General features: G+C 32.7%; 1 protein-coding gene across 2 annotated transcripts in view; it reads left to right on the top strand.

Annotated features, from left to right (window-relative positions):
* The first annotated feature begins 2 nt into the window (after window positions 1-2).
* The window catches only part of LOC145306464 (uncharacterized), a 19,843-nt gene continuing 3,762 nt past the window's right edge, over window positions 3-16,083 (top strand). For both annotated transcript variants that reach the window (XM_080148567.1, XM_080148566.1), the window contains exons 1-24: window positions 3-86; window positions 691-762; window positions 4,330-4,410; window positions 5,116-5,178; window positions 5,640-5,711; window positions 6,279-6,380; window positions 6,792-6,922; window positions 7,189-7,246; window positions 7,640-7,729; window positions 8,566-8,659; window positions 9,629-9,724; window positions 9,976-10,041; window positions 10,564-10,646; window positions 10,933-10,998; window positions 11,432-11,489; window positions 12,004-12,078; window positions 12,935-13,029; window positions 13,331-13,457; window positions 13,635-13,764; window positions 14,102-14,168; window positions 14,418-14,471; window positions 14,663-14,881; window positions 15,245-15,391; window positions 15,836-15,972. In XM_080148567.1, coding sequence (XP_080004693.1) covers window positions 6-86; window positions 691-762; window positions 4,330-4,410; window positions 5,116-5,178; window positions 5,640-5,711; window positions 6,279-6,380; window positions 6,792-6,922; window positions 7,189-7,246; window positions 7,640-7,729; window positions 8,566-8,659; window positions 9,629-9,724; window positions 9,976-10,041; window positions 10,564-10,646; window positions 10,933-10,998; window positions 11,432-11,489; window positions 12,004-12,078; window positions 12,935-13,029; window positions 13,331-13,457; window positions 13,635-13,764; window positions 14,102-14,168; window positions 14,418-14,471; window positions 14,663-14,881; window positions 15,245-15,391; window positions 15,836-15,972 — 2,264 coding nt within the window. In that variant the 5' untranslated portion in view covers window positions 3-5. The remainder of the gene's footprint in view (window positions 87-690; window positions 763-4,329; window positions 4,411-5,115; window positions 5,179-5,639; window positions 5,712-6,278; window positions 6,381-6,791; window positions 6,923-7,188; window positions 7,247-7,639; window positions 7,730-8,565; window positions 8,660-9,628; window positions 9,725-9,975; window positions 10,042-10,563; window positions 10,647-10,932; window positions 10,999-11,431; window positions 11,490-12,003; window positions 12,079-12,934; window positions 13,030-13,330; window positions 13,458-13,634; window positions 13,765-14,101; window positions 14,169-14,417; window positions 14,472-14,662; window positions 14,882-15,244; window positions 15,392-15,835; window positions 15,973-16,083) is intronic.

Raw genomic sequence — 16,083 nt, 5'->3', positions numbered from 1 at the left:
GTAGAATGGAAAGTTTGGGGGATGCCGGGGGAGGGGGGAGTGACAACGAGGAGCATATGGGGGAGACTGTCTGCATTTGTGGAAAGGTAAAAAATGTTGTAGGAGGTGGAGGGGGGGGGGGGGGCAATATAACAGAGAGAGAGAGGGGACAATGTGCTGGTTATTACAATAGTCCCCAAAGTTTTTTGATAACGTTTTCTTATTCGTTGGCTTAACAACTTTGGGTACTTTAATGAATTTTGATTTGTTGGTTTGTTAAGTTGAGTGCTTAAACGTTTTAACCACTAATATTGCGATATAGAAGGGTTAATTTTAGTATCATTATTGGGAATGTACATCAATTTAATTTATCGGCTATTGTCTTATCCCTTTAGATCCGTGAAAAAATAGTGGGAAAGGGTGGGTTGATATTGTTACAAAATATTAGACATATTTTGTCTGATTTCCCATCTAGGGTAATACATCTATTATTGTATCCTTAATAGGGTTGCCAATCCGCCGAATTTTGGGTCGGATTCGGATTCTTACAAAAATCCGTTAAAAATAGACGCGGATTTAAGCAATATTTTAAAGGTCTTTTTATAAATGAAAATTTCTAGCCCCTAAAACGATAATTTGAATTGCGAATTCGGATTCTTGGTTGGATTGCGGATTTTAGATTCGGATTGACAACCGTAATTGTTATCTTAGGTTTATGAAGACGACGTGTTTATGATCCAATGTGATATCTGCAGAGACTGGCTCCATGGAGATTGTATCAAGGTAATTCTTTATATCCATGGAGGGGACTTTGGCCTGTTTTTGAACAAAGGGGGGGTGGGGGTTAATGCAACCATCTCGTAATGGCACTTAGAATTCGAATTTCGATCTGAACTTTTGCAAGAGTATTTTCCCTAAATCGAACATAAAGTTGGAAAAGTAACGGCTGGCGGCTCAGACGTTTAGCCGTTTTTTGCCTATTTTCAGGGTAAATTTATCATCAATTACGTAGGAATCAACTTTTAAAAACATATTTTTGGTTTAAGTTTAATTTATGTTAAATGATAGCAATAACCATTTTTAAAACTTCTAGTACCAACAGCTACCGTCTAGAACCGTTTGATAGCGTTTTGGAGTTTTATATGTCCTTATTCTCTGTAAAAAAGTACATCAAATTTATAACAGGTGTTTTTCATTATCTCTAAAAATACGGCCTCTATGCACTGCATGATAGACTCGAAATAAAGTATTACCAAACTTTACCAATAAACTGTAAACAAATATGATAAATATACAAGCAAAATAACAAGTTAATGTTGAGATTCAATTCCTTCTCGTTCCTTCTTAAGCATAAAATGAATTTGAAAATTTTTAACATAAACTTTAATATCCTTATCAGGATGTTGATTTTTTATGTCGTCTTTAAGACAGGTGGAGATTTTATGAATATATTTCTTAAATTATGTATATAAAAAAATATTGTACGGTAATATCAAATTAAATTAAAAATAATTTATTTTTTTTGTTTTTTTTTGTACCAGAATCATCCCTGCAATGAAAGAAGAAAAAAATTTGTTTAGTTTTACATAGCAGACTAAATGTATTATGATAACATACAACGTCTCTTTGTGAGTTCATATTTATAATATAATACTTATAAGACTTTAAGGGTACGTAGACGCTAGTCCTTATATGGAAATAACGGGATGTATGTATATCTGTCTCTAGCAAAGGAACTCGTTATCCGCTGAACAGATGTGGTCCTTGTTTTTTTTGTAAAACTTAAATTAAAAAATAGAGGGGATTAAATTCTAGTGCCCATAATGATTGCTGGGGGCGTAGTGTTTTTAGCATGGCAAGAATCGTTTTAGAATTAAAAAGAAAATAAATGTTTCAGTTAATAACAACCCAACAAATGATGTCTATAGCAATTTGATCAGCTGATTGGTTTTAATACTAGATGTTTTTTTAAGTAGCGCAGCTACTCTAAATCTAGGAAATAAATCTAATTTTGCTTAGAATTTACTTTTAGGTGTTTTAAACGTTGTAAATTGAAGATTTTATTTGATTAATTAACATTTTACAACAATACCCTCTATAAACTGTGAGGAAGTTTGATAAAATTACGTTTATTGTGCAAGCTTTTTTGAAAATACTTCATTATTTTTATAATTCTGACAAAATAGAATTTCTGTTTAAGTAAATAACATGGCCACAAAAAGGTTTAAGCAGTTATTGAAATATTTTATTACCATTCTTGCTAATTAAATAGTCGTTAACTATGTTTAATTTGCATTTTTTTAAAAGACAAGAAAAATATCCTACTTAAATGCTACTTTTATGAAGTTATCTTAAACCTTTTCCAAAAGTTTGTTTTATAAAAATATTTTATTTTCCATTGATTTTATTGATTATATAGGTTAAAAATATCAAAAGTATTTTTTAAAGGCTATAGATTAATTTTGATTAATTCCGATTTTTAATTTTTTTAATTTTTTTCAAATCTGAAAGAATATGCCTGTCTTTTTAAAGAATAGATTATATAAAAAAACTAAATTAAACATATTCAGGCTATCAAAAAGTTAAAAATATTTTTTTTTACTATTAAATCGCTAATTTTTAAAATCATTAGATTTTAAGCTTATTTTGCATAGAAACACACTTTTTCAGTCATTTCTTCTCAACAATGGATCTTAAATGATTATTACTGAAAACTTTTATGAAAATGTTATTAACCAAAACTCCAAATAAAGGAAATATTTGCCGTTTGCGAAAATGTGTGCAAAAAGTTGCCAATATCTCGTTAGAAGGGACTTAATGGATTTTAATTTTTATTGCTTACGACTTAGTGGACCATAAACTATTAGAAAAGTATCACTTCAAGGTGGAATTTTAAGGGTCAACTTTTTTTCTTTTAAAATTCGCAGTGTATGATAGGTACATATGTGAAAAATGTTGTGCAAGAAAAATTAAAATAACTCTTCTATTATGTATAAAAAAATCGTAGAATTTCAATATTAATTTAGAAAAAGGTATAAGAAAAGTACCTTAATGAGTTTTAAAGGTGAAATGCTTTTTAGCTCCTCACAAAAGCATTTTTAAGAAACTGCAATTTGTCATTTTTTCAAATTTCTTTATTGTGATGCATTTGCAGTAAAAAAATCTTTTTTAATAACGTAGGTTATAGTAAAATGAAAAAAAAACTCCTTTTTATTTAACAAAAAAATCTCTAAAGACAAAAAAGTTATTGAAGTTTGAATTTTTTTTATTAAGCATTTAATTACAAATTATGGATAAATTATGAGTTTATATCTTAACCTGTCAATCAAATTGAAGGATTATAGGAATAAATGAGGGGTGGGGATTTACGAACATGAGCAATTTTTAAGGTCATGTTTCTTAAATATACAAAAAGAAAAACTGAATATTTGTTTTCAGTGAGGGAATTTTAAATAAAATTTTTAGTGTAATTGGTAGAAAATTGTATTGGCCGTATTAAGAAGTTGTTTTCAAGTGAATAAATTTTTAAAAACCAACCTTAAGGCACAAAATTCTACCAGAAAAAAGCATCATACGCATTTTTTGAAATATTTATGCTTTAAAATGCGTTGTTATTTTCATAGATATTAAAAAACACCTGTAACAATTTTGATGCATATTTTTATAGAGAATATTGACATATAATTATTTTTTTTGTTCTCCTAATGGTTGTTTCCCAAATTTGGAAAACGCATTTTTTTTTAAACGCCCTGTAGATATCCAAAAAATGGCAAAACTGCTGAGCCGCCAGCCGTTAGCCGTTACTTATCCAACTTTTTGTTCGATTTAGGGAAAATAGACCTACCAAGATTACTCATGCCAAATTTCAGATGGAAATTCGAATTCTAAGTGCCATTTGCTCACTGATTACGAGATGGTTGCATTAACCCCCCCCCCCCCCTTATCTTATTTGTTGGCCCTAAAAACTTTGAGTATCTTTGCAAGAACGTTCAAGCTTTTTTATTTAAGGGGGGGATTGAAAATTAAAATTTTGGAGGTGCCTACGTCATCCCCAAATTTATTGGGGGGGGGGGGGGCAATCTTTATACCAAATATACAAGGACGTCCAAGCTTTTTTCTTAATTGGGGGGGGGGGAGGGGGGTAAAAATAAAAAAAATAAATTTTGAGGGAGCCATAACTAAATAAAAAATGGGCATCAAATTCAACTCCCCCCCACCTCAAGTGCCCCTAGAGGCCTCTAGTATTTTAAAAATAAGAGTAAGGGGTTTATTATTTCTCAACAAACTACTTTGTGTGAAAGCACCGTTCTAAATTATATTATTCCATATTAAACAATGAATTTTTCTTAGATTGACGAGCTGACAGCGAATGATATAGATAAATACCATTGTCCCAGATGTGAACCCATTTGTGGCCCCTCAATTATGAAGGTTTGTGCTTGTCAAATTGAATTTATTCGCAAAGCTACTCTATAATTCACTTTGTCTGTCCGTCCGTCAGTCAGTCATTCCGTAATGCCACGCCTATAGGAAAACTTTATCTTCTCGGTTGTTATTGAAGATAGACAGCTGAAATTTTTAGTGAAGAGCAATGTTGCGGAGCTGTTTGATTTTGGTGCTGCGGTTCCGGCTCCGCGGAGCCGTGTCTGTGATGATTCAAGATCCAGCTTCGGCTCCGGATTTGGCTCCGGCTCCGACCTAAATCAAGAAAAGCATATTTTTTTCCCCACGTCTATTTTTAACTTTTGAAGGTTTTAAAAGATCAATTTTTGATAATAATGGACTTAAAAGGGGCATTTGCACATGACAAAACAGAGTTACCAAAATATAATTTATAAAAAAAATCTCTTTATTTATTAGTCCGGAGCCGGAGCCGTTTTTTAACGAAAATTACGGCTCCAGCTTCGGGTCCGGCTCCAGCAAAATATGGAGTCTCAACGGCTCCAGCTCCGCAACACTGGTGAATAGTCTCATGACATTTGCCCATCTACTTTACCTACATGGTTTTATCCGTCTGTCTCTAGGCCATACTTCAAACGACATAAACCTTATTTGTTAAATGTTTCATGATGTTTCTTTGAGTTCTGTACATTCAATGAATCAATCAATTTTAAAAATATATTTTCCTTTGTTTAGGTTGAAACAAACTGGCATCGCCACGATAAAACAGATCCTGATGCATCCAGTAAACCTTTGCAGGTAGACAAATTTTCAGATGCGTAGCATCTATATAAATATCCGTCTCATTGACTCACTCACTAACTTATAGGAGGTAATTCTCAGCTTGGGTTAGTTTTAGCATCTATATAAATATCCGTCTCATTGACTCACTCACTAACTTATAGGAGGTAATTCTCAGCTTGGGTTAGTTTTACACTCCCAAAAAAAGTTATAAACCATCCAAGGACCTAAGAGAAGCTGCACTTTAAAGAATAACCATTTTAATGCAGCGGTTAGCGAGATCCTTTGGTTCAAACAGACAGACAGAGTACAGACAGACAGACTCACTTATGAATATCCTGTTTCTTTTAAACACGGATATTTTATTAGAGCGACTTTAAAGTTAAAAGCTATTAGATTATATTAGTTAACACCACTTTTATTTTTCCCATTTTTAAGCACCTTTCTAATATGAAATTAATAAAAATTCACATGTTTAGGTTGGAACTAAATTATTTGTAGAAGAATTATCTCGAAGAATATTCTCACCCGCAGATGATATTATAATGAAGGTAGGTTTCCTTTTCTTTCACTTTTTATTTTTAAATTATTATTTTTTGTAGCATAGCTACTTTAAGTTTTGGTTTTATCTGTCTGGTTAAGGTTGACCAATCAATTCATATTATGAAGTCTCTTTCGTTATGTCGAGAATTATGATTTAAAGATTTATAAGAAATATAAAAGAGCATGCCCTGGTCCAGAAAAATATTTGTTACTTTAATTAAAATATGATTGGTTGGTTCCTTACTAAAAGTGTTCAAACTTTTCAACCAAAAATTTTAATCTACAGAAGGGTATAAATTTGTGTATAATAATTAGGAGTGAACATTAATTTATCGACCATTGTCTTATCCCTTGAGATCCCTGATGAACAGATCTGTAGTATAGATGTTGTATATACAAGATAACTATCCCCCCCTTTTTCCAATGACCTTTTTCGTCTGCTAGTAAACACCATTGGTTGATTTTCAAAAACCTAATGGAGAGTCGGCACAAGAACATTGCAATAGGGAAATGCAGTTTTTTAACCCTTTCTCCCTCTAGTGTTCTACTCTAATTCATGATAAATCTATTTCCAGGTGTCTGGTAAGCAACTGACACTGCCCTACCTGAACCAGTCTGGATTCAATCATCCTATTCTTGTCACTGACAAGGACGGACTCTCCATGTCTGTTCCACAGGTTTGTCCATTATTTTTAGTACCCAAAGTTGTATAAATACGTATTCCTTTTTTTCGCTTAAATATTTAGATTACTTTTATTGGATCTTGACTGGTTGGTTTAAATTAGCAGTGTCCGAACTTTTAAACCTTTAATAAATTTCAATGTACAGAAGGGTTAATTTTGTTTATTCTCATTGGGGATGTACATCCTTATAAAGTCCTTTTTTTAGTTTTTGTGTGACTATCTGCCAAAGTTGTAGGGTTTTATAAGTAAAATTTACGTAGCTTGGCCATTTTTCATTGGATTTTCAAGTTGTTTTTTAAAGTATCAGAATCTTTAATCGGGATTATATGTCTGTTGGTAAAATCTGTTTTATTTTCATTTAAAAAGGGCATAAGTTTTCATGAAGACTAATCTTGTTCTATTTAGTTTGAATTGACAGTAGATGGCGTGGTTGGTTACCTTGGTGAGGACCACATGGTGGATGTTATTGACGTTCACCGCCAGCAAACCTGCCACATGTCACTAGCACACTTCGCTACTTTTTTCAACAATGAATAGTGAGTAACACATCTTTTTATCTACCTACATTCAATAATTGGAGAATTTTGCTATAGAGTGGCTTTATTTTATTAAAAAATTTCTTGGATTCGGATTTTGAAAATTTGACTGAAAAGTCGGATTTACTGATTCTCATATACATACGTAACTTATAAGGATAACATAATATCAACTAATCTATATTTTGTGTACTTATATTATGTGCAAATATTGGTAGATTATTTTTTTATTTTCTAAAACTTACCTGATAATAAGTATTTTTTAGCTCTGATCGAGTGTTAAACTGTTTGAGTCTAGAAGTTACAGAAACTAATATGTCAGAGGTAAATATAATTTTAAATCTAATTTTTTTTTCTGTATAAATATCTATTGTTATCAATGCTACTCTGTAATTAACTTCGTCTGTCTGTTGATCATGCTACAAAAGACAAATAAGTAAATGTTTCCTGATTTTCTATTATTATTTATCTTATCTAAACTTCAACTTGCGGACGCTTTAACAAGTACAGATTTTTCTGATTAAAGCACAGTTAATTTTTCTCTATTTATGCTGTATGAAGAAGCTCTTTTCAGCATTCCACCAATTTTTAAAAGTTTTCTCGTCATTTGTGTGGTCCCTAAGGGCCTCTAAACCATCTGTTATCAAGAAATTTATTTTTATTTTTATTGGGTTACAGATTTTTAATTATTATATTCTTATATATTGTTTATCATAGGTTTTTAGTCCTCCGTTGGTAGCTAGAAAACTTTGCTGGGTAAACAATGTCTGGCCTTCACATACAAACCTACCCTACCAGAAACCTCAGGTAAACAATGTCTAGCCTTTACATACAAACCTACTATACCTTAAACCTTAGGTAAATAATGTCATGCCTTCACATACAAACCTACTCTACCTGAAACTTCAGGTAAACAATGTCTGGCCTTCACATACAAACCTACTCTACCAGAAACCACAGGTAAACAATGTCTGGCCCTCACATACAAACCTACCCTACCAGAAACCACAGGTAAACAATGTCTGGCCTTCACATACAAACCTACCCTACCAGAAGCCTCAGGTAAACAATATCTGGCCCTCACATACAAACCTACCCTACCAGAAACCTCATGTTTTAATCTTGTATTTACAATGAAGCCAGGGATCTAAACAGATAAGACAACAACCGATAATTTGAAGTACAATGTACATCCCCAATGATGATACACAAAATTACCCCTTCTGTAAATTAAAATTAGTGGTTGAAACGTTTGAACACTCAACTTAACGAATCAAACAATTAATATTCCCTAAAGTCCCCAAAGTTGTTATAAAACTAGTGTAATAAACCCCTCATTGTCCCCTCTCTCTCTGCAGTGAAGCACAAATAGCTCGTTTTTCACATTTTGTCGACAAATTTGACATGATTGTGCATTTTGAAGATCTAAAAGTAGCCTCCAATTGTTCTATTTCTTGATTCCTTTGATGATTCGGGCCGATGAAATGCGCGTAGCTTCTCTATAATGGGAAATGTAATATTTCACTTCTGTCATAATAATCATCATATATTTTAGAACAAGTGATCACCGAACTTCGTCTCTGTTTAGTTTGTCTTATCTATTGATCTTTAACTATGTGGATTGTCATTCTTGTTATATTTAGGTGCAGAAGTATTGTATAATGTCCATGGCCAAATCCTATACAGATTTTCACATTGACTTTGGGGGCACCTCTGTTTGGTATCATGTTCTAACAGGTAACTAAACTATATTAGTAGAATTTTCTACAATTTCCCTTAAAATGCCTTTTAACCCCCCCCCCCCTTAATTTTGAAATAACTTGAAATATTAAGAGGGTGGATAGTATTTTGCTTGTTTATTACTTTAGGTCAGGTTAGGTTATATTGGGTATTATGTAGCCTGCAGGGTTAGAGCCTCCAGCAGAGGTCAGACATAGTGATAAAAAATACCCTTCGTGTTAAAATAAGGGGCACGAGGTTCTATGCTCTACAGGCACTTTTAGGGAAAGCACCGCACTTTAAACTTCATTACTGATAACGAAAAATACAGTGTGTTTTTTTTATGAGCACTTTTTTGAAAGCAATTTTACCCCACTTATAGTTATCAGAATTTAATGATTAATGGCTTATTTTCTTCGTTTTTTAAGGGAAATTATGAAACAACCAAAAAAAATTACAGTTTTTGTTAAAAAAAGTACAGTAAAGTTGAAAATTAAAAACTTAGGTGTCAACATCTAAAAATGGTTTTAGCGCATTTTTCTTATGTTCAAATATTCTACCTTTTGCAAGAATGGCTGCAAAACGCTTCAAAGTTGAGATATAGAGCTATAAATTTATACAGATACTATTGGGGACATGTACTAGAATAGGTCAAAGTTTGAAGGCCATATCTCAATCAGGGAGAAAGTACTGGCCCCCCAAAGTCGACTACTGAAAATCCAATTTTGAGCATAAGAAAAATGCGCTAAAACCATTTTTAGATGTTGTCACCTAAGTTTTTAATTTTCAACTTTACTGTACTTTTTCAACAAAAACTGTAATTTTTTTTTGTTGTTTCATAATTTCCCTTAAAAAACGAAGAAAATAAGCCATTAATCATTAAATTCTGATAACTATAAGTGGGGTAAAATTGCTTTCAAAAAAGTGCTCATAAAAAAAACACACTGTATATAGGTAGGTATACAACTTAAACTTTAATTTTTTTAGGAGAAAAATATTTCTATTTCATCCGTCCTACAGCCGCGAATATTTCTTTATACGAGAGATGGACGAGGCTCTCCACTCAAAGTGAATCTTTTCTGGGTAAGTTTTTCTTAAGTTTAAATTATTTTTATGATAAAATCAACTCATCCGATCATTATAAAAAGTTTGTTCTGACTATATTATATATAATCCATTTATTGTTACTTTGACTTTTTCGAGGCCTTTGATAGTCAGTTGATGGGTTATTTTGGCGGTCTTATCCACTGATATTTATATTTAATGACCAATCAAAGATATCCCTTTTGTTGACATCATAATGTTTGACCAATGAGAATCTTCTAAATATTCAGGTGACATGGTTGACCGTTGCTATTTGCTGAAGCTGACGGCTGGCCAAACTTTATTCATTCCAACAGGTAAAGATTAAAACATCCGTTTGTTGCAAAAACTAGTGCTTTTGATTCGAATCTTTTAACCATGTCACACTGAAAACTGAAAAAAGATTAAAACCATTTTTTTAGTCCCGAGATGCCAAAGGCACGAGCTAGAAAACCAGGTTTTCATCTTATGTGTGATTGTACATTTTTATGTTCGTAGAAAACTAGATTTAATACGATGCTAGACATAATTTTTTCGTATGGTTGAGAACCGGTTCTAATCACCCAGATATTAACCGGTTTCGAATGAATAAGGGAAAATGGTATAGATTGCTGCTTTTACAGACGTACTACATGGTTAGATTAAGAAAAATATTTGGTTCATAAATATACAAAAATAAGATCTTTTTCTTCATGTATTCTTTAGAGGTTACACAGGTTTAACGATACAGAGAAAAAAAAGGAAATTTTATTTCAAGTAATGCTGTTTCACCTCAAATTTTTCATAACAAAAATAACGCATGTGGATGTAGTATGTATTTAAATATTATTGTTATATAGGTTGGATACATGCTGTGTTTACTCCTGTGAATAGTATTGTTCTTGGTGGAAATTTCCTACACTCTCTAAATATTCAACTCCAGGCATTTTGCTCATTTAATACATTTTGATGAAATTTGATATTTAAAAAAAAACACTTAAGATAAGACAATGGACACTAAATTGATATAAATCCCTAATGATGATAAACAAAATTACACATTCTGTATTGGTTAAAAAGTTGTACACTGCAAATTTTAACTAACCAATCAAGATTCAAAAAATTATCCAGAATTTTTGAGGCTATAAACTTTAAGTAACAGTATAATTTACAGTCCAGTATTCTCTCCCTCACCACAGGATTTCATTAATGAGCCAAATGGTATTTAGTTAAAAATCTACGACCTAGAAAACAGATTAAAAGATCCGCCAAAATTCAGATTTCCGTCATTTGAGGTAAGGTTAATTTCACCTTTTATCAGTAGCTACTCTATATTTCACTTTGTCTGTCCGTCCTCAAGTTCACCATTAAGAGTATGGGAGAGATTTGATTTTCTCGGCTGCTATTCAAGAGAGACAGATGCAATTTTTGTGATGATTTGATATGCCAATAAGCTTCCAGTATTTAATTTACAACGTCTGATTGTCAAAATCTTCAAAGGACAGAGATACTTTTATTTTTATAAAAATTGTGTTCTTTTTTATCGAATAGTTATTTTCTTCTTCAATTTATTATAATGCAACGGAGCATCTATTCTATAACTCACTTTGTCCGTTAGTCCATCCATTATGATTTTTGGTGCTTAGCTATTTAGTGATATTGTCATCCTTATTTTTTTATTTAACTAAACTTTTGTCCTTTATTTTATTACCCCTTTTCTAATTGTAGGTAGTCCATTGGTTGGCAGCTGGGAAACTTAAAAAAGATTTAGCAGATTTAAACTCAGGTGAGATTTAAAAATAATTTCCTAACCCTTATTAATTACCTCGCATGCTTTTCAGAAAACACTGCATAAAATACAGTCATTTCCTGGGGTAGTTATTTGGGGGGAGTTAAAATTGCTTAATAGTACTTGAATATTCATGATTTTTCTGGTAGTAGTTGAATATCCATTATCCACACTTTTTTTCAATTGAAGTTCAATATATTTTTAATTTATGTTAATTCTGTTCTACTGATTTAAATTATTCTACAAGATTTTTGACTAAACTTTTGTTTCAAAATCTAAAAGAATTGTTTGATTTTTTTTCTTCTCAATAGTAGTTGAATGTCAACAGATTTTCTCAATAGTGGTTGAATATCCAAAAAAATTACTCAATAGTAGTTTAATATCCACGTGGATGTTCAATGACTATTAAGTCGTTAAAATAATTCAAAGTGCAACTACTAGTAAATGTCACGTACATTCCTTTGTCAAAAAATATATATTCATTATTTGTTAATTGACCGATTTTATTTAGATAATACTCCATGCCCAACAAATCTGCTGAACGGAATAAGAACCCTAGTGACAACACTCAAGTCTTGGATAACAGGTTAGTCACGGAGGGTGGGGACATTGGGCTGTTTTTTTTTACACTAGTCCTCAAATTTTTATAGTAACGTTTTCTTATTCGACGCCAAAGCAACTTTGGGGACTTTTATTGAATTTTGAATGGTTGGTTCATCACGTCAAGTGTCCAAACATTTCAACAACCACTAAGTTTAATCTAAAGAAGGGGTAATATTGTTTATCATGATAGGGGATCTACATCGATTTATCGGCCATTGTCTAAACCCTTTAGATCCCTGCAGTTTAGTAGAGCAACCACTCTAAAATTATCAGTGATCTTAAAGGATAAGACAATGTACGGTGAATTGATTTACAATACATCCCCAATTATGAAAAGCAAAATTAAATAAGGTTAATGCAACCATCTCGTAATCAATGCGCAAATGTCACTTAGAATCCGAATTTCAGGATGAAATTTCGAGTGAGTAATCCTTGGTATGTCTATTTTCCCTAAATCGAATAAAAAAATTGGAAAAGTAAAGGTTAACGGCTGCCGGCTCAGCCGTTAAGCCGTTTTTAAGCTTTTTTTAGGGAAAATTATCGATAATAATAACAATATACTTTTTCAAAATTTCTAGTAACGGCTATTTAACAGCTAGAACCGACTAAAAATGGCTGGTAGAAGCTATAAAATGCCAAGAGTATCATTTTAAAACCAAGAAATGCACAAATAACATTCAAAAAGTTGATTCCTACCTACGTAATTAATGATGAATTTGCCCTGAAAATATCACAATTTTAGAGATAAAAAGTAAAGTGAGACATGAGCATAAAAATTGTTACCTTATGACACTTCAATCAACCAATTACGCGTAGAATAACACTGATAATGATTTTAGACGCTAAACGACCCGTGATCTCTGGAATAGATTGTGCCGGAATTTTAAAAGATCTCAGCAGAGAAGTTAAAAACGCAGAAAGAATCTCACTCAAGGTAAAATAAAAACTAGTGGCGCAGCTTATCTATAGTTAGGGTATGTCCGAATAATTTGAAGGAAAGGAACAAACCAAAGAAAAAAATCTTAAGACATAGGCAAAGATAAGACCCACAGACAAAAGTCGTACTATCAAATAATATGTTGTCTTATGGACTTCGTCTAATTCCCTCAAGACCTATTTGATTTGACAGAAAATAAGACTCTGCTCCTCTTACATATTTATTGCTGTTACATTGCAATCAACAAATGCCCGCCAAAGGTAATAGGATTTTAAGAAAATCCTCTAATTATTTTTAGGTAAATCCTCCAAAACCAGAAAGAGAATCAAACCGACGAAGAAAGAAGAAAAGCTTGGATGATGATTTTATAGATCTCAGTGATCCATCCAGCCTTTATTTGTTGGATAGCAAGCAAGACTCTTCAGGTAAAAATAATAAATCAATCATATTTTTAAAAACCTTATCCATATATCTAAATGCACTCTGATCTATAGGTAGTCTTGAATATTTTATATTTTTACTTCTTAGTTTCTCACTCATTCATTTGTAATTTGTTACAGGGTTCCTTTAACATATTTTTTTTTACATTTCTCTCTATTTAGCCTCGAAGAAGTCTCGTGTAAGTGCAGCAGCTATTCAGGAACAGAAGGTTATAGCCATCAAGTCTAAGCCAATGGCTACCAACGCGGGACTTGACGTCGTAGCACAGCCACAATTTCCCATTCAAGATAGGTAAGATAATTTAATGGCGTGCATAGATTTACCAGTGGGGTGTGAAATTGTGAATCCTTTGGGGGGGGGGGGGGGTATTTCTACTTTAGGGGGTGTCTACAATTTAAACGAGTACTTCAACTGAGAAGAAATAATTTAGGAGCCTATTTTTTTGAGAAAAAAAGTAGGTAAGAATGTCTCAAATTATTTCAAATTGCCAACATTTCATCGGAAGATTACTGTGTTTTTGGCCATAGACGGTTTTACTTAGTTTTATATAATTCAGACCTTGCTATTGATGTTAAGTATTTCTTTTTTATTTTCTTTAACAAACGTTTTTTTGTTTGTTTATTTTTAGACAATTTATCCCTCAGACCTCAGCATTGAAACTCAATATATCTGTACCAAAAGAATCTCATTACCAGGTGATTTACATTTAATCTACAACTCTTTCTTCCCTCTTTATAATAACAACTACTCTAGGCAGAATATTACACCTATGAGAAAAAGAAAGGGCATGTTATTGTTCATTCTAATTAAACCATAAAAGTATTTATAATGATATGAATAAATAGAATAAGAAAAGGGTTTTATCAACAAAAAAATTATTCTCTTTTGTGGTTACTTTTTTTTGTAAGAGTTTTTTTAAAAGTTTTTGATTAAAATTTGTTTAGGATGGCGCAATTATTGATAACAGAGGAGAAATGTCCATAACCAAACGAATGCAGGTAGATTTTATTCCTTCATACTTTTTTCAAATCATTTATACCTACCATTCTTTGTGGAATATCTGGGTTATGAGACCGTTATTTTAATAGTTCCTACATAGACTTGAAATGTTTAAATTAGAAATTAGAAAAGTTTCTGTGCTTCTTTCGAACCTTGGATTGAAACAGCCAAACTATTATTGTTGATTCAGGAATCTCTACGCTACAACTCCGGGTATGATCTGACCGACCGCGACTCTGTCCGTCAGCTGTTGACCACGCGCAAACAACAAGCGGGCATAGGCGGGGGTGTGGCTACCACTACCGTACAGCCAACAACCCAGGCCAGTGTGACCGCAATATCGGCGAATAGTTACCACGCCGCTACGCACCAGCATCAACTCAATTCTGTTCTCAATGCCGCGGCACAGGTTAGTGAGAAGAATTGTTCTAGTATCCGCTTAATTAGAACCGGTTCTGAGCCATATTGAATGTCATAAAGTATATCGTATTGTATTATAGTTATTTTTTTGTAAATACATTTTTTTTGAAAATCATAAAATAAAAACCATTACTGTTGTTGCAATTCATTACCATGTAGGTATAGTTAGGACTTCTCGACAAATGTCTTTCAATCAAACGATTTCTTGTCTTAAAGGCGTTTTACCTTATAGTCATAAGAAAGATTTGGTTCTGAGATACACCTTTTTGGGTTATCAAGATCAAGGTTATATAGTTTTGGAAGTTTGGTTTAAAAAAAGGTAAATCTACTAGCTGATTTTGTAATTTTCTAGGATTTCGCTGGCGAAGATGACAATGACGGTCTTGTGATTGACGAGGACCGTAGACCAGGGAAACGAAAATCCATAAAGCTGCGGTTGTCTGTTGGGTCCAGTGGTAGCAATGCTGAAACTCAGAAAAGTCTGGCACAGATTGATCCGGTAACTGAATCTTTAACTGAAATTATTTTGATTCTTTCATAAGATTCTCTCTCTCTCTCGTTTCTTACATATTTTTAATGTCTATCTCCCTTTCCATCCCTGTTTCTCTCTGTCTTTCTCTCTCTCACAATTCTATGCCCGCCTCCTCCCCTCTCTCTCTCTCTCTTTTGTTCTACATTATAGAATATTAGCGGCTTTGCCCCTAATCTTTTTTTGTATTTGTGGCGTTGGGAGTGTCCCACACAACAAGAAAATAGCCTAAAATCGCCACAGGCCCAGTAGGTCTATTTGCTGAAGAGTAGAATCCAATCGGTTCAGTGGTTACCGAGATCTTAAGGGACAGACGGACGGACGGACAGACATCAAGCTACTTTGTAAATGTGTAAGTTACCCTGAAATTTGCAAAAAGTAAAATAGTTCAATTCATGACCTTATTTATTTTAGGCCCCCTACCCTCAATTGGATAGTCCCGCAACCCGGGATGCAGTTGCTGGTATGTTATCCATGTCACAGAAGCCAAGCAAACTACATCCAAAAATGGCAGTGAAGGCATCTTTGAAAAAGAAGATTCCCATGCAAAAGTAAGTTTGAAACATTTTACTTATAAAAACTAATATAAGGCATTAATGCTCATATTATAAAATATAAAATAATAATGCTCATATTATAAAGTATAATATAACTAGCGGCTT

This window comes from Acartia tonsa, chromosome 14, assembly GCF_053477335.1.
Source record: "Acartia tonsa isolate MP-2025a chromosome 14, ASM5347733v1, whole genome shotgun sequence".
Taxonomy (NCBI): domain Eukaryota; kingdom Metazoa; phylum Arthropoda; class Copepoda; order Calanoida; family Acartiidae; genus Acartia; species Acartia tonsa.
This window is presented reverse-complemented; position numbering and strand designations above follow the sequence as displayed.